This window comes from Pteronotus mesoamericanus, unplaced genomic scaffold (assembly GCF_021234165.1).
Source record: "Pteronotus mesoamericanus isolate MK-2021 breed Mesoamerican mustached bat unplaced genomic scaffold, CSHL_Meso_final contig_52, whole genome shotgun sequence".
NCBI classification, from domain to species: Eukaryota; Metazoa; Chordata; class Mammalia; order Chiroptera; family Mormoopidae; genus Pteronotus; species Pteronotus mesoamericanus.
The window spans coordinates 9,161,047-9,180,486 of NW_026555189.1; the positions used below are offsets into that span (position 1 = coordinate 9,161,047).

General features: G+C 33.8%; 1 protein-coding gene across 1 annotated transcript in view; it reads right to left on the reverse strand.

Annotated features, from left to right (window-relative positions):
• AP1G1 (adaptor related protein complex 1 subunit gamma 1) overlaps nucleotides 1-19,440 on the reverse strand; it is a 70,089-nt gene that overhangs the window by 32,950 nt on the left and 17,699 nt on the right. Inside the window, exons 2-6 of the mRNA XM_054579222.1 lie at nucleotides 18,940-19,143; nucleotides 7,573-7,697; nucleotides 3,355-3,496; nucleotides 1,641-1,737; nucleotides 382-458 (exon numbers count right to left, since the gene is read on the reverse strand). Of these exons, the coding sequence (XP_054435197.1) occupies nucleotides 382-458; nucleotides 1,641-1,737; nucleotides 3,355-3,496; nucleotides 7,573-7,697; nucleotides 18,940-19,140 (642 nt within the window). The 5' untranslated portion in view covers nucleotides 19,141-19,143. The remainder of the gene's footprint in view (nucleotides 1-381; nucleotides 459-1,640; nucleotides 1,738-3,354; nucleotides 3,497-7,572; nucleotides 7,698-18,939; nucleotides 19,144-19,440) is intronic.

Sequence of the window (19,440 nt, forward strand, 5' to 3'; positions counted from 1 at the left end):
CTTAAAAAAAAAAATTACCTGCCTAAAAAAAAACCAAAAAAAAAAAAAAACCACATACACACAAACACATTCCTGTTTGTAATTTGACCTCAGGCTACACTTCCTGACTTTATTGTGAAAACAGCAGATAAAGCATGTGAAAAATTGGTGTGTCCACCAACGAGAGAAGACTTCTATTATGAAAGGGAAAACACTGTACTATTGCCAGTTCTTATATGCCTAAATCTGGCTTCCAGCCCTACAACACAGCAGGACTGGTTAAGTCTTCTATTCAGCTCCACAGCTTCCTTTCAAAAGAAAATTTACAAGTGAGAAAATCATGTACTTTTAGGAAAATCATTTTCAATCAAGAAAGGCTTACGTACATAGAATGGCACCTACCTTTCTGAAATGTGCAAGCATGTCTGGGCTTCGCTCACACATTTCTGTGAGGAGGACTACAGATGTGTGAAGGACACCTGAAAGAAAAAAAGCAAATAAAAACTGAAAATGAGGCTGTATTAGTCAACTTCAAAGAACAGGACTTTGAGATCTGAAGGTCACTTCTAAAAAAATAGTTACTACATTTGTTTTTTAATCTCCCAAAGAATCTAAGCAGTGAGGGCAACACAAAGGAGGTATTTAACAGATGCTTAGTGATCTAATACTAATTATGTCCATCAAATTAGAATATTTTAAACAATTATATCACCAACATAATTGCTAAAGAATGACAATCAATACGTGTGTCTCTCCATCTGAGAATACTCATAAAGATTTGCTCTCAGTCAATATAAACTGGGTGTCATCTGCTCCACATTTAATAAGCTCTCAGCTGAGTTCTAAGAGGCAATTCAAGAAGCAAAAATCTTAATAAGAAGTTAAATTTCCAGATAAAATGTATGGAAACCTCAAGGTACACTAATAATGGAGGACAAAGTGAATGTGCTTCTTCCAGAGTGAGTGAAAAAGAATCTCAATAGTTCCCACTAAGTAAGGACCCTAAACATTCATTTGTTCAACAAGTATTTTTTGAGCCTTCTAGTTATAGGATTGAGTTAATCAAATTAAACACACCTTACCATTTTTTCTCTTAGCATTTAGGATACATGAATTTTCTTTACCCAGAACTTGTTTCACTGACTTAAAAATAAGAAGAAAATGTTTGGGAAAGAATAGCTACATTCCATTTAATTCCTCTCAACTTTTATATAAACATATCTGAGTACCCATTACAAGCTTCTGTTACAAGTAACCTTAAAAGATTTTCACAAATCTTACGCTCCTACCACAAGGCAACAAAGAAATAATTTTTTCTCCTATTATAAAATAGCCAGGAAATCAAAAGGTCTTACACATGAAAATCGAGGCTACGATCATTTGTACATTAAAATTTGTTACTAACTTAATGCAGTATTTTCAGCATAGCAAAAAAGGACCAGAAATGAAAAACAAATTTATTATGAAGAAACCAATCTCTAATTATAAAACTAGGATATGAGAGTGGAAGAGAAGTTCAACTAATCAGCCCTCCCTGGAATAGTGTTCAGCGCAGTAGAAAGGCAACTCCACTGCACTGAGACAGAAAGCCAACACTGCCTGAAGCTTTTTCTTTCCCCTTCTCCCTCAGTACTTTACCAAGTACATCTAAATCACATTACCATGGTTCTTTTCATTCAGTAAGTTTTTTGTTGCTGGCAAAAACATCTCCATAAGTTCAGGAACCTTCCTGATGACATGAACAGCACATAGTGCTGCCTGTAAAAAAGACAAAAGATTTATTTCAATCAAGCCAGGGCAACTAATCTTATACACAACAAAATAAAAATCCTTATCAACTAGATCACCTACCAGAAAAATAACGAAGAAAAAAGATATCATATTTATTAACAGATTAGAGCTTTCTAATTACACTATTATATCAATGAGAACTTTAGCTCACCTGTTCCTTTGTTCATATATTGCTCAATAAGTGGATAAAAACTTTCTAAACTAGACAACGGTTAACATGAATTTATCAAATAAGTTAAACATAGCTTATGTGGAGTTGCAAAGTAAAAAACAAAGACTTTCATCTGAGATACTCATTCCTCTGAGTAAGATGAGCAAACAAAGACTTTATAAAAAACATCATGCAAATAAATATATGTGTACTTGACAAATGTACTTGAATAAAAAAATAATTTTAAAAAAATCATGCAATTGAAAGATATATACTGCAGACGCTTTAAATCTGCTGTTACTTTCAATAATACCTATACTGTTCCCAATTCACTCTCTGTTGATGTCAAGAAAATCATCTGAAAGATATTTAGCTAGTCTCTACTGAAGAAAAGATGCTTTTATCTTGCTCACTGGAAAGGCACATTAAAAGACTGATTTTGGTTATCCTCCCAAAGTAACTGTATTTGCTGGAGTTGAATACTATAAAAGTTTAGATACATTAACAAGTGAAGATTGTAGCTAACTCTTCTCATAATGTATCTAGGAGAAAAAATATTTTTTTTCTCTTTGCAGGAATATTCTATTTAAGGAAATTATATACTTTCTGAAGAGCAGCCCACACATACTTTAAGAGAAAGAACTGGCTTTAGTATGCACACAACATTAACAGTGCAGGATCCTGGGAAACAGCCTGGCCCTTTCAATACCTGACTCACACCAGTCACTTAGAGAGGCGCAGAAAAAGCCACCACACAATAGTATGTGTTCACTTCTTGGAGTTCTACATCTTGTAACCTTTGTTTACAAAGGTTTTAGGATTCAAGCACTATAAAGTAACAATAAAATGTTTACATCAATAAACAAAAGCAGGTAAGAATACGATCATTGTCTTCCATCACTATTCCATTTAGACATACCAATTTTAAGTGTGTTCTTTATCATTCCCTAATAATGATCTAGGTCCCAATGGAACTGCACTTTGAGAGATTCAAAGGCACTAATACAAAGACATGGACACTAATTGTTGGGATGAAAGCAAGTTTGTAAATAATTGTCATTATCACTTTAATACTGTTTAGAATCAGATGATTTAGAAAGTAACTATATATGCCATCTAAAATATCCAGTAATATTTGTTTATAAATCATTTCCCTGCAAAAGAGTAATTAAAAGAATTAAAGTGCTCACAATCACTTATCAACTGAAGGGTTAATTGGTAACAAAAAAAAAAATCACCTCTAAAATTAGTATAAAAATTGATTTTGATTTATAAATATCTGATTCACATATAATCATTTAAAATACATCTACTAAACAGAGAAAGACTGATTTATATATCACCATCAGAGCTTTCGAAAATGAATAAATTGCGTTCTCACTTCAATAACTCCCTAATCCAAACATAAGACATTTGTTTTCATTAACTGTTACCTTTTTTCTTAAGTAAGAGTTGGAGGTTTTCAGGAGTTTCTCTACCTCTCCTGCAAGATCTCTGCACATCTCTGAGGAGCCCATACAGCCAAGGGTACAAAGTGCTAGCCCCTGTACATACTGCGTGCTATGATTAAGATCACTGCAAAATAAAGGAAAAAGGTAGAAATGAATATGCTGGTTAGTGCTTCCCATGAAGAAGCTTCACAATCTAATGAGGTAGCTCTGAATAATTCATTTCTCCAATAAGAAAAGTAATTAATAGGATATATTGCTAAAAATGTGTTTATTTTTATTCTTTATCACACATTACCAGTAACACAAATTGACTGACAGTCCATCCTACAGGCTTACAACTCAGTGTTTCCAAATATCATAGCAAGAGAAACTGGACATTATCTGTTGGATGTTAAAGGCAACCCACTTTAGAAAACTCAGCAAACTCAGCAAAAATTGAAAGTAAAAACCATAATGACAGAAATATGAAGCACAACTGTATCTTTAGAAGACTTGTACTAACTACAAAAAATGGTATACATTAACCAAAACCACAATCTCTACTGCTAAAGCATTTAAGATGACTTAAACATTATAACAGACACTGAAACCCTCTGATCTTATGGTACAGTATAAACCTTAATGTGACATTATTTTTTACACCTTTATTTATTTAAAAAAGAAAACATAACAAAAAAAAAAAAAAAAGAAAGAAAGAAAAACCAAACAGCTAATTAAACCACCTTTAACAAACTAATCCAGGTATTAAGAGTGGCCCAGTAATCTGGTGTCCAGACACACAAAATCCTATTTCTAACAGGCACTGATTACCTCACAAAATTATCTTCAAACCCGACAGGTTTTACTTTCAGAACAGCTGAAATATTAAAAGTATGAGCCAATAAACTCATCTATGCATTATAATCAACTCTTAACTATTTAGAAGCAGAATTATTATGAGTCATGCTACCTCCTCTAGCTTTAATAGCATTTTGGTATCCTTTAGCCCAGTGGTTCTCAAAGTATGATTAGCAGATTTCTGGGAGTCCCCAAGACTGTTTTAAGGAGTACATTAGATCCAAACTATTTTCACAATATTAACTCATTATTTGTCAACTGTACTGGCATTTGCACTGATGGTGCCAAAACAGTGGTGGAAAAAAAACTCCTGGCATATTAGCACACACCAGAGCAGTGGCTCCAAACCGTACTAATAATCACTGTATTCACTGGCGCACACTCACAGTGGAAAGAAAAAAGGGAGAAAGGAAAGACGCCGGTTAAATTTCACTTAAGACTGCCCATGACAAAGCAGTAAAAATAATTAAGCTTATTAAACCTTGACTCTTGAGTGCACATTCTTTCATATTCTGTGTGATGAAATGGGAAGTATGCATAAAGAACTCCTGCCACACTGATGTGGCAATCTCAGACAAAAGCACTTGTGCCCTTGTTTCATTTGCAAGATAAACTATGTCCTAACTGCTTTTAAAATGGACATTATTTTTATCTGAAAAATAACTGAAAGAAAACTCTAATTATTAAGATTTGGATATTTCGTAGACATTTTCTAGAAAAAGAGCCAAGTAAGCCTATCACTTAATAGCAACAACTGATAATATTTGTTGCCAATGATAAAATCAAAGGTTGAAGTAAAAATTAGAACTTTAGAAAATCTGTATTGTCACCATGAACTTGACAGTCTACCAATACTGTGCTCAGTGAACAAACTTTTTTCGAGTGCCTTAGGCGTGATAAAAAGTACCAAACTTACTGATACCGTTTCAGAATCCACACTGTAACTAACTCTTGAGAAACTATCACTTGTAGAGTTTTGGTATAGCATAAAAGAAGACTACCCATATTTATTTAAAAGGCTATTAAGCTCTGGCTGGTGTGACTCAGTGGACTGAGCTCCAGCCTACAAACCAAAGGGTTGTCGGTTCAACTCCCAGTCAGGGCACATGCCTGGGTCAGATATTAAAGTCATCTTCCTTTTTCTAACTACATTATCTATAAAAGACTGGGTCTTTTTCATATACTTCAATTAAAACATAACACAAAAAACTGAATACAGAAGGACCATCTAGCTTGTCTTCCATTAGGCCAGATTCGTACTACAGGGACTTTTAAAAATTTAAAATAATGCCATTCTTCTCACTGAATTGTTTTTGTTATGGAAAATCATTTGTTTTTCATTTAAAACATCTATTTTAATATGTAAAGAGTTCATAACTGGTCATTTTCAAATGAACTAATAAATGGTTTTAGTCTTCCCTGAAGAGCAAAGGAAGGAAAAGGAGGTATCGTGTAAACCATCTTGCTAATTTCCACCAATATGAATATTTAAATTAAAATTACTGGTACAATGAAGCTTAAGTACTAACCATGGCTCTAGCTTTATCATTTAGGCTCCCAGTTCCCAAGAATATTTAGTTGACTTTTCATTCATTTTTCAACAATTTGTATAATATAAGCTCATAAAATATTATATCCAATTTTTAAAGATTTAATGTCTTAGTTTTTCTAGGCCACTGATCAATGAGGTAAACATTAATAAACATAAATAATATTGGTACACTCTGATGTCCTATAATACAAATGAAAAGCAAATGAAAGAAAAAAAGAAAAGAAAGAATATGCACAAACATACACAAAAGCAAATTAAAAAAACTCATTCATTAACTGGTTAAAAAGAAAGAAAAATAAAACAAACTAATGGTCCAAAGTCCTTTAAGAGAGCATAGACTGAAAGTGCCAAATCAATTTCCAACTATTAGTAGTTCTCTCCTAAATTCACTTGGGGCTTGGCTGGGTCTCATTAAAATTAAACAGGAAGATTTCTTCTTTGCCTATGGGCCTCATTCTTCAATTCTTTTCAAGCTACAAACCTCAACTTGAGTTTGGTATTAACTCTCTAATATGAACTTGCTGCCAGGCAAAACTGCTAAATTATCAGCATGTGATTGAAGGCTTGAGTAAAAGGGCAACAGAGCATGAAAGAACAAAAATTAGAGAAACTCTCACAGACCTGTCCAGAACAAACGTATAAAAGAGTCATGCTGAACATCTAGAATGTAACCTCCATGATGCCAAGAATTTGTCCCATTTTTTTTCATTCTCCATTCCTCTATCTTATAACAGCTCCCAACATGCAACAGGTATACAATAAACCCTGGATGAATAAATGACTCAATTTACTATTTTCATTATTAAAAGTTTTCAAGGCCAAAAGCCACGATTCTCCCAAAATTAAGCCCATAAATCCTATGTATTTACACAATACACTTAATATTTACAACCAAATGCTAACTCTTACTTTGGAATTTTCCACTGTCCATTGGGAAATTTTAAAGTAGAACATTATTTATCCCAGAAAAGTGTAAGAGTTCAATATCTACAAATTTGATCACCTATATCCCCCTGCTTCTATTTTCTTTCAAATATATAAATACTGCAAATAAAAATAGAAAACTAAAAAAGGAGATTAAACAGACAAACCAAAAACAAATTAAAACAAACCAAAAAGTACCCTTTGACCAAAGGTAATCAGAATTACCATGCCTTTCTAACAGAAATTTTGTAGGAGAGGAATGCTGGGAAAAACCGCTCAATCATCTGCTTAGGTCCTCTAATTTCTCCATAAAGGCAAGCATTTCTCAGTTTTTAAGTTAAACAAATATGGCTGGACTAACAAATCAGTACAGCACCCATGGGGGCAGAGGGTACTTACACACAAATATTCACAGAGCTAAGTATAATTCTATGCAATGGGTATCTTGGATTAGACCAAGACAAGATTTCTCTTTTTGCCTTTAGATGGCATTTACTCAGAATATACATTGATAATTCTTTAATAAATATAGTATTTCATTATTCATGGTATTCAAAGTCCTGGAAATTTATAAGACAACAAAACTCAGATTTACCAATGCCTTTTCTTTTCTATGAATGTCCAAATGTTATTTCATTGCTAAATTCTGTGCTTATGTCTGAAGATGTACAGTAATACTTTTACTTAATTATATTATCCCTTACAGAAGTTTTAATCCTTTGCTAAGTCTCTTTACATATGAGCTACAGAAACAAAAGCAATTCAAATACATTCTAGTCAGTAAATATAAAATCAGTAAATAGCTGTCAAGCTATATTAATGCCATATTATAAGAAAGATTTAAAATCACAAAGTAGTTCTTAGGAGAAGAAAAAGTTAAGACTTACTTTTTGATACAGTTGGTCATGAGAAGATGGACATCTTGTCTTTCATCTAACAACAGCATTGCTCCTAAATAGCCAATGCGTTTGTCTGTGAATTTTTGAGAGGCAATAAGCTTGAGGCACTCCAACTGCAAAAAATAAAAATAAAAAGAAAGAAATTAAGAAATTGCTGCCACAATCAAGAAAGCAATGTTTTTAACCAAGAGTCAATAAATGATTAAAATAAATAGATATAAAATGTATCATGAGAACAACTAAATAAAAGGCAAAGATTTAAGATCTTTGGATATCTTGATAATAGTAATCAAGTTCTAAAATAGATCATCTTGTCAAGGTCCTATGATATTTGCCATCCAAACAACCTGTGAAGTTTAACTTAGTTCTGCAAACTCATACTAAGTAGAAAAGTATTATAAGATATTAACCCAATTCCTAACATAATCCCCGGGTTACATTACATGAGCACTTAAATTCATGTGTGTATTTAAGGTCTGCTTCCTATTTTGAGTATCGAAACATTCATTAACTGAAAATTCATCAAAGTGCCAAACACTACCCTAAACCTCAGGAGTGTACAACTGAAGAGACAGGCAATAACTAACTTTAATATAATGTGGAAAGTGCTACATTTAGAGCTTAAACCAAGTACTAAGGGAGAAGTGAGAGTTTAGGAATCTAAGACAGAAAAAAAAAAAAAAAAAACCAGAGGAAAATGCAGTACAGATAGTGGAGTCAACCTGAAATGTTTTATATAATTATTTCTTTATACAATTGTTAGAAATCCTCAGAGCTTAAGAGTCTTCATAGTTAGTTTGTCTCTCTGCTAAGCTTTTCTTGAACGTCACAATCACTATGCTATACTTCATCATTTCATCTTGACTAACATAGAAAAGGTCACACACCCACTGGAGTAGCAGTTTTCAAAGGGTGTACACAGCTTAGACTCTCCAAGAAGAGTTTTTGAAACTATGCCCCCATTTAGAATCACCACACCCCAAAGGAAGGGGCTCAAATGCAGACCCATGTACATGAATCTAAAATCGTGTGAAACTACTTCCCACCTGAATTTACCTGTAAGTTCAAAGGTAAAATTAAGGAAAGTAAGAGTTTACAAATAAAATCGTTTCAAGCCATTTAAAAAATGTTCTCTCAATGTACCTGAATTAAAAACACCTTAAGGTAGCAGAAAAAATCTTGAGGAAGTCAAAGAGGCCTCCCGGGAGGAACCACCATGATCCAAAATAAAAACTGAAATGTCTTCTGAGATTTACAAAAGTTAGGTAACGACCTTTCCCTTTCTTCTATACATTCATGTTAAATTTTTAAAAATTTTTCTGAAAATAGATGATGAAAGTCATTTTACAATGTCACCAGAAAAAGTACTATGGAAGTGAATGAAAAAAATCTGAAGCTAAAATGTTATTAGAAAAATCTTACTCTTTTTCAAACAGGTTTTTAAATCTCTCCATTCAGTAAGTCTCTGAATAAATATTTTAAAAGTGAAAGGAATTGTTCTTAGAATCAGGTATCACTGAAATTTTTATCACCCTTATTGAATCATGCTTCTAGCAAACACCAGGCATTAAATAAATTATCCAATAATATTTTATTAAGATGAACTAATGAGAAGGACATACTCTTAGGCATTAACATTACTTTGTATTTTTTAGGACCACACTGTAAGATAGTCACACTATAATTCATCAGTGAATGGTGAGCAGAATTTGTTGCTTTTGTAATACTTATTTAAAACTTACCTAAAAACTAAACAAGAAAAACTAAACTTTAAAAGGACAAATAACTAATTCTTTTTAATGTTCCCATTGGTACAGTGACTTTAATAAGCATTTGTTTTTTGAAGGTGACAAATTCGAGGGGAAACATAAAATTATATAGCTGGAAATGGCATCTGAAATACATCCTTCAGATTAACTCTGATCACACTTTACATTTAAGTGGAGGTAGCATAGTGCTGAGAATGTACCATGTTTCATCTGTAAGAATGCTATCAGAGTTTTCAAATGCTGAAAAAGAAGGGTGGAGGGCAGTACAATGGGGTGTGGGTACATGTGAAGGGAGAGCTATCCATTTCTGAGCAGCAATTACTAAAACGTAACTCAGCACTTTGCATGCGTTACAGAACAGAAACAATAGTAATCAAATGTATCTGCCCCTTGGATAACATCCTCAAATTCATCCAGTACTATTATTTCTCACTTACAGCTACTTAAAACCTCACCTGAAACACTGCTAACCCACAAATCTAAGAAATGCTTTAAGATTCCAGTAAACAGTCCACACCAGAAAATTTTTGCTTTTACCCCAAACCTGTGAGCAAAAGGCAAATGACAAACTCGGAGAAAATATTTGTAGCTCATTTTAGTCATGAAATCACATGTAACAGGATCCTACAAATTGATTTTTTTTAAAAAGACCAACAACTTAAAATAAACATGGATCAAAAATATGTACAATTCAAAGAAAATAAAAATAATTCAAACATAAAATGAAGTTCAAGCTCTTCATAAAACAAATGCAAACCCAACTAGGTAAATTTACTTAAAAAAAAATCATTCCATTGTACATTTGAAAAAAGTGAATTATATGATATGCAAAATAACCTTAGCAAAGTTATTTTTAAAAAAAGAAATAAATACAAATCAAAACCATACTGAGATACTCCTTTTAAACTACTGCATTAGCAAAGATTAAAAAGTTGTCACAACAGTGCAAGGGACACTAATGAGAGGAATATAAACTGGCCCAAACTGTAACAAGATTTGGCCTATCTAAATTACAAAGACACATACCATTTGAATCTATGATTGCACTTTTAGAAATTTAAACTACATTATGTTCACACATGCAAAATAATGGAGATTATTCAACCAAGTATTAAAGAGTAAGATTAGAAATAAATGTCCATTAGTAAGGCATCAGGTTTAAGATTTGATTTATTTATTTTTAGAGAGAGGGAAAGGGAAGGAGAAAGAAAGGGAGAAAAACATCAATGTGAGAAAGAAACATCGACTGGTTGCCTCTTGTACAGGCCCCAACTGGGGACTAAACCGTAGCCCAGGCATGACCCCTGACCAGGGATCGAACGGGGCCTTTCACTTTGTGAGACCATGCCCAGTCAACTAAGCCACACTGGTCAAGGCATCAACTTAATAAATTATGATTCTTACATATAACGGAATGCTATGCTGGATATACTACCATTTCCAGCATGTCAAAAAAGCTGGAAAAAAAAAAGAACAAGGAGGCTTTTTTATACATTGATATGGGCTAATCTTCAAGACAGATTAATAAAATAGTGCAAACAGTATGTGACAATATGCACTTTTTTACCTCCACCCAAGGAGATCTTCATTGATTTGAGAGAGAGAGAGGAAGGGAGAAAGCGAGAAATACCCATTTGTTGCCTCCCGTACATGTGCCAACCTGGGATCTAACCTGCAACCCTTTAATGCAAAGGGACAAGGCTCCAACCAACTGAGCCACCCAGCCAGGGCAATAATAAATATTTGAAGGGGGTGGAAGCAAGAGCATACATATCCATTGCCTGAAGATGTATAAAACATCTTTGGAAGGCTAGCCAAGAAATGGATGTCACCAGCTGCCTACAAAAAGGAAACCTAAGTGGATTAGAAGAGAGTAGAAAGCAGTTTTCTCCATATATTCCTTTGTACAATGTCTTTTAAATCTTGCATCAATGAACTGTCATTATCTATTCCAAAGAGATAAATAAAACTGGACTAGAAGAAAAAAATTAAAACCTGCAGGATAAAGGGAACTTCTAACTTATGGCTAGAAAAGATAATATTATATTATAATTTAAAATTTAAAAAAATTAAGGCAAATAATTTGTAACCCTTCCAAATTTGAACAACATATATTCCAAAAAATAAAAAAATTTGAGTCTTGGAGCCATTTTCTGAAAATGACTGAAAATTAAAGATCAGAATCTTATAAAAATACAACTCAGTAAATGATCAGTCGTTTTTAGATAATTTAAATTCATAATGAGCAATTATTGTGCTATTATTTTATTATATCTGTGAGACTGTAGGAGCTTATCAAGTATATTCATTCCTTATCTCTATCCCCAGGATGGCTGTATTTTTTCATGACGACGGTTATTTTGTATACTACTATCAATTTCTCCCCTGTCAACACCACTCTGGATATACTTGCTTTTACACAGAAACCTTCTCCCTCTCCCCCTACCTTTCATCACAAAGGGCTGATTGTAATAATCCTCTGCTATTCACTGATTTTTTAATAATTACTTTCCAATTGTGTTTGAAATGCTGTGGTTTTGATTCAATTTAGTAAACTCCTGTTGTGCACAAACCAATGTGCTAGACATTGCCACTGATACACTGAAGGGCACATTAAAAAAAACCCAACAGTTGGATATTATCATAAAATATGAGGTATATACTATGACAGTTTTGCACCAGCTACTGTGAAAACGACTTAGGAATGGCACCCAATTCAGGTTAGAAATAGAAAGAAAACATCAGAGAAAGGTTCCTATCTCTTTACATGACACACAGTGGAAGAGAAAGAAACCAATCTGAGTTAGGGGCTGTGCCTCCCTAATCCTGGTTCTAGCTAAATTATTTTAACAACCTGAGCTTCAGGTTCCTCATCACTAAAGTAACAAAGCCACATTGTGGAAGACAGCCCTAACAGTTCTCTGCTCCCTGTGTAATTCTCTCCAGCTGATCCTTGAAGTGGACTCAGAATTTTCCTCAACAGAAGCATTCCAAGTGGCCATTAGCAGCAAGCCTAAAAGACTTAGATTATCAGCTCCCTTTTGACGAATACAGTGCCCTAAGACTTGGTTCCCAAATCTGAGTGATCAAAATCATCTGGGAGATTTGAACTATAAATGACCCCCAGGATAGTCTGGTGTAGATTTGAGGTAGATAGAGCCTGACAGTCTAACATTTACAAAGTTATTCTAGATGACTCAATATTCCAATTCTGTTTGAATTTCAAAGCAATTTTTAAAAAGAGAATTTTACCAGGTTTCTGACCTTGTCCCATTTCTCTGAAGAAAGTATAATGCCTTTTATCATCATTTAATCTGGTTACCATTTAGAAAAAAGCTGCACCCATTTTGTTGGCATTAGGAACAATTTCCCACAGTCAATGCACATATACATCTGCTTTTAAATTTAATATTTGGATTTCATGATGTGATCACCCTGATGAAAAGATGCAATTAAAGTATTATAAACATTACTCGATCTGCAACTGATTGGTTAGGTGTTTTTAAAAGTAACCTTTATTTCATTTTAATACCCAGACATAACTTCCTAGTTTAAACACACACATTAAGGCACCTACTTTTGAAGGACAAGCTTGTAACTGCTTTACTACTATGCATCCTGGCAACAAAAAAATCTACATTGACCAGAGCCTTGTAGCAGAATAATAAAGAAAGAAAAATCACTAACATCCCTATTGTACCTCATTTTTTTCTCTTGAGAAAATTTATTATGAAATATTTCACTCAAAAATACACCAAAAAAATCACAGGACACTCACTGAACTACCACCAAGCTTTATCAAACCTTTTTACCCTATTTACTTAGTTAAAAAATTTTTAATATTACAAATTAAATTGAAGCCCTCTGCACACTCTGCCTCAATACCATTTCCCTTCTCTCCATCCCAGGAACAAATGAAACTCAAAACTTCTGTTCCTCTTTACCATAGTGCATATACCTACTACACATGTAAAAACAATTGTTTCTGAATATTTTGAACTTTATCTAAGTATCATATCACATTCCTGCTTTATTTACTCAACCTCATTGAGCATTACTCATATTCAGACAAGAAGCCCTAATTCACTCATACTCATAACTGCTATCTAGTGTCCCATTTATGAATACATCAGAACTTACCTATTCTTTGTATGGACATATACAGATTGTTCCCAATGTATTCCTATTAGAAACAATTCTTAAATGAGTACTCGTATCTCTTTTTAGACTATACAAGCAGGCTTGATTAGATTCAGGTTTTTCAGTTTTTGTTTTGATTTAGTGAGTATACTTTCATCAAGAGGCATGTATCATTTCTGGTGATTGTCTCTCTTTTGTGACATTAGCAGCAGTGATGATCATCGGGGGTTACAAAATGGCAACATAGTTCTCTCATTCCTCCTTCATTTATTGGCTGGACTAGTCCTCTAAGGAGCCACTTCTCAATATACACCATTGGTTTATAAATAATTTCTTCAGAAGAAGCTTACCAATTATTCCTATTCCTTGAATAGGTAAAAAAAAGAAGAATCAATGTTTGTTTCTTTCTATTTACCAGTTTTCAAAATAATGAGGTGATTCCCTAACAGCCTCCAAAACTGACCAATGGAATTTTCAAATATTTTTAATTATTTTGAACTCACTGATATAAACTTGTTTTCAGTTACAATCATTATTCTTATTAATGCCCAAATTTTCTCATTTGTGAGCATGACTTCCTCTTCTGGTGGTGACTGAACACTTTTAACATAACCTCTGTTAACGTAACCGTCTTGCCTTCTGGCATAGTAATACAGTTCAAGCTTATTCGGTACACTTCCTGCCCCAGATTTGGGATCAGCCGTCTTTTCAATGGGTCCTAGCCTTTTTTAGAGTGAAATGGTATTTAGAGATTGCAATCTGGGCTTACGGGTGCTCAAGACAAGGATGCCTATGATCACTGCTCCTTTTCAACATTGTACTACATGTACAGTATAAGAACATAAGAATAAAGACAATGTTTAAGGATGGAAAAGGAAGGGAACTGCCATTATTTGCAGGCAATAGTAATGACTATATGGAAACAATGAAGTCTACGAGGACTCACAACCAAGTTCAGTAATGTTGTTAATAACACAAAAATCAATTAGATTTCTATATATCTATAGAATAATTAATAATGTTTAAGGATGTTATTTGCAATAGGAACAAGAGCTCCAAGGAACCTATGAATAAATGTCACCACAGAACACTGTAAAACTTTGGAGAACATTGTAAAACTTTAGAGAACCTAAGGCAGTGGACTGCTATGTTATACTGATATAGTGGAAAATTACTGCAGACAGGCAATTGGGTATAACAGGTCAGTTAGGAAGTGGGAAGAAACAAAGAATGTATGCCCAGTGTGGAGGTCACCATCCTACTACTGCCATGTGAAAATTTGGATCCAGCATTGCCAAATCCTCTGATTTTCTGAGAGAATCTAGAAATCCAGGTTTTTAGGAGAAGTTTCTTGATTTTTAAATGTTGGCAGCAAATTCAAAACAACTTTAAGTACTGAGCAAGACAAACAAAATACATCTGTGAAAGAATATGACCGCTGAGCCACTGTTTTCTACTCCTGAAATCTCCCGACTTCTTTACATATTCAACTTTATTCCTGGATTGTGTATAAGCCATACATGAAAGGTTACAAATCCTACAGAAAATCTATCACTGTTTTTGTTGTAAAAGTGTTGAGAATGCTCTTTCTTACATTACTCAGAGATTCATACACAAAGGACACACATAAGAAAATCTGATGGAAGTCAGTGCTTTTTCAAAAAATTTTGCTGTCCCTGAGGAACAGTAACATGAGTAATATTTGACTTTTTATGTACAAAACATAAATGTTTAACATTTATTTACTTAATCTTCAAATAACCCTACAAAGTCATTTTAGAACTGTTTCTATTCTATAGATGAGGAAATTGAGACAGAAAAGGTTAACAATCTTTCCAAATCTAACAGAGACAGTAAAGTAAGAAAGCCAAAATTCACATCCAGGCAGTCTGGTTCCTGCAGTTGTGCTCTTAAATTCTGGTATTAACAACCACATTACTAAATGGGTTTTTTCCTTGCCTTAGCTAAGGCAACAGCAACTGCACTGGCCTTGTGCTCTGCATTCTTCTTTCTCCCAACTCTTACTTTCTACCATTCTTTTTCTCTTTTAAATCGAAGCTGGTAATATATGTCATCTCAAATCCTCTGTATAGCAAGGCAGGACTAAAATAATTCAATAAATAACTCATTCATAAATTTGATGCAAATAGCTATTTTTAGATTTAAAATAAACCCAAAGACTGAATAGGTTTTAGAGTTATACATGGTTGAGCTCTACTAGCTGTGTGAATTTAAACAAGTCATGTAAACTCTGAATTTCAGTTTCCTCATCTGTGATATGAGGATATTACCTTCCTCGTGGGTTTTGTTAAATTTTAAATAAGACTTTTTAAAATGCGGCTACTAGAAATTTTTTATTTACATGTTGGCTCACGTTTTATTACTACTAGGCAGCATCATGCTAAATACTGTAGTAAAAAGTAAAAAGAAACAGGTAAAATTAGTTTTAATAATGTATTTTATTTAACTCAATATATCTAAAATATTTCAACATATAATCAACATGAAAATTATTAGCTATTTTACATCTTTCTTTTGTACTAAGGTTTCTAAATACAGTATGTATTTTATACTTATAATACATCTCAATTCATATACTACATAATAATAGGAAAGATTTGAACTGTATTTAGACTTCATAAAATTTACAATTGGTAACACAGATTCACATATGTCTAAAGCATCTTTTAAAGTTTTCCAACAACTGCATTAAGTACCCCCCCCAAAAAATTTTATTTTTCTTCAATACTTGCCTCAGATGAACTAGCCACATTTCAAAAGAACAGTGGCTACACAGCTAGTAGCTAGCACAGTGAACAGCACAGGTCTAACAAATAAAATGTAATTAAAGGGTGGTTGCTTTTACACATAATGAAATGAAAATGGCACTGTGATTCATACATGGAAGTCAGAGAATCCAGATAGGAACCTTTTCTTTAGTACTTTATGAAGGAAATTCCTTTCGGTGGGATAGCAAATTACTGATATGCATAGGGCCATGATTTATTCAAATAGAGGAAGCAGAATATTAGGGATTTAAAATTGTGATTCCTATTCCAACTCAGGAAAATTTTTATTTGTTGTACCAAAATGTAGTACAATTATCCTTGAATATTATTATTTCTTTCCACTTGAGAATTAAATATTTTACCAAACAAGTTCTGAAACACCCAAAATATGCCACCTAGATAGCATATTTTATTTCAGAATGTCATAAAAATGAATCCTAGAAATATATATAGAAAGAGAACTGTTTTACAAAATAAAATATCACCTAAGTCTTAAACCTATACTATGATTTTTAAGTTTGTCTTCAAAGAACTCCCTTAGGTTCCACCGTATTCACAGTGCTTATCTCTGAGTGGACGACGTAAGAGTATTACCCCGACGGGACTGATGCGGCTTAACAGAGTTCTGTAAATCTAACCTTACGTGTCTACTTAAAATCAACTAAAAAGAATATAGGAACATATATTTGCTTTATACTATATCATGCACTACATGGATAACTATCTAAATCAATTTCGATGTGGTAAAAGCATATAACATTTTTGTTCATAGGAGACCACTGTTTTCCCTGCCTAATATCCTCTTTTTTCTCTATTAACACCTCAATCTTTCTTTGGTGAATTAATGCTCTCAATTATGTACTGAATATTTCTAAAGAGGCTGATCCCATTCCCAGCCCCAAGATGAGCATCAAACTAACCCAAATCAGTCTAATAAGATTCAATCCTATTAATTTTTTGTTTTAACTCAGAGGTGGGGGAATCTGTTTCTACTGAAGTTATGAAGCTGAATAGAAAATAAACTTGTGGCCATGTTTCCTAATTAAATATATCAAAACATTAACAATAGTTATCTTTGCATAATGGAAATATGAATGGTATTCTCCTCCTTTTACCTAGTATTGCACATTCTTTCTTTTAATTTTGCATTACTTTCCTTAAAAAGACTAGTTAGCATATAAAACAATTCTTAAATTAAGTGAAATATAATTTAATAGTATAAGAATCATACACACACACACACACACACACACACACAACAACAACCCACTACATCCCTCTCTGTGACTCAATCTCCCTTCTTATGTATATACATGAAAAGAAGAAAGCAAGTTATAACCAAGAATATCAAACTCAAAACTGAGACTGGCTACATCAATATACATTTGCATGTGAGAGGATCAGGAGGCAGACATGCAGAGTGGTTGCAGCAATCAAGTTATGAGGTAATTAGGAAAAGGTCTTTTTAAAAAATATTCTATTATTTTGAGAATTATTTTAAGCCCTAAAATAATATTAAGCACCAAAGCTAGGTTGAACAACAGGGAAAGAAAGACAAAAACTTCATGTAGCCCTGGCTGGTGTGGCTCAGTGGACTGAGTGCCAGCCTGCAAAGAAAGGTTGCCATAGATAAATACCTTATGATCTCATCTACAAGTGGAATCTACTCAACAAAATAAACTAATGAACAAAATAAACCACAGGCATGGAAACATGGAGCAGACCGAAAGTGAACAGAGGGGATGGGGGAAGGAGGACAATGGTGGAAAGAAAGGGAAGGGACTAGATACAGATCATGTATGAACGACCCATGGACATGGACAACAGTGTGGGAATTGGCTGGTGGTGGGGGGGTGGAGGAAGGCAAAGGGAGAAAAATTGAGACAACTGTAATAGAATAAACATGACTTTTTTTAAATAAAAAAATAAATCTAACAAAAAAACAATATAGTTACCAGTTTGATTCCCAGTCATGGCACATGCATGGGGTATGGGCCAGGCCCCTGGTTGGAGGCATGCGAGAAGCAACTGGTAAGTATTTCTCCCTCCCTTCGCCCTTCTCCAAAAAATATGTAAATAAAATCATTAAAATTAAAAAACAAAACAAAACACACCTTCATGTAAATGGGGACTGAATTCCATTTAATCAATGTCAATGTTGAAGCAATGTTTAAGCATGTTTCAGGTAGTAAAACAAAATCTTTGCTGCCATTATTTGGCAACCACCTAATTTCTTTCTCTTAAAAACATCTACTGTGGGTGGTGTTCCTCCTTACAATATGGTTCATAGAGAAAATAATTAAGGAAACAATTAGCAAACTTTTCTTAAATACTCATTATAGTCCAGGCCCTCTCACAGAACAATCACATTCTACTAGTTAATCCTGGTCAATTTTTAAGAAGCTAGCTGCCACCACCGAGCATAGTCTAATCCACATAATGAGAGATTCTCAATGGAAAGGATAATTGATGGCAATATCATGTCTTTCTCAGTCTGCAGCTTTCTCTCTCAATTCTACCCTCAGTTCCACAACAATCAGGATACAAGACTATCAAAAGTATACTGTCTTCCCCAAAGGAAAAGACTGAAAGTCTCTGAGCTACTATAATTCAAACAGGAGTACCCTTGCTATAGAAGTGGTCTCAGCCCAGCCTACCTGTCCAAAGTGAGCAGGATAGCCCAGCATGTGCATATATAGTAACTTTGCCACATTCCGACACCGGTATGTATTGTCTTCTTCTCTAAAAGATGACCGGATTGCAGCACATTCTTTCTGGATCATTTCCCGTTCTTCGGCTTGAGTTCGAGCTGTCCGGATGGTCCGGATCAGCTCCCGCAATCTGATGGGGGCTGGCATCCTCTGGATATGGAAAGACATTAAATAAAAATGTTCACATATTTTTACTACCAAAATCATTCACACAACTTTCCAAATAAATTTCTGATTTTTAAGAATTCAAGACTTGCTGAGTCTAGCGATACAAAGCTTCAGCAAGGCTATTACATACAAACCCATCAACTCAGTTACTTTCTGGAAAAAAAATACGAAAGATGTTAAGCATTAATTAAGCAAAATAAGACAAAGGATACACCAATAAGTAAAGTCCATCACTAATATCAAAATATCTTAGGAACTGCCCTGACCAGGTAGCTCAGT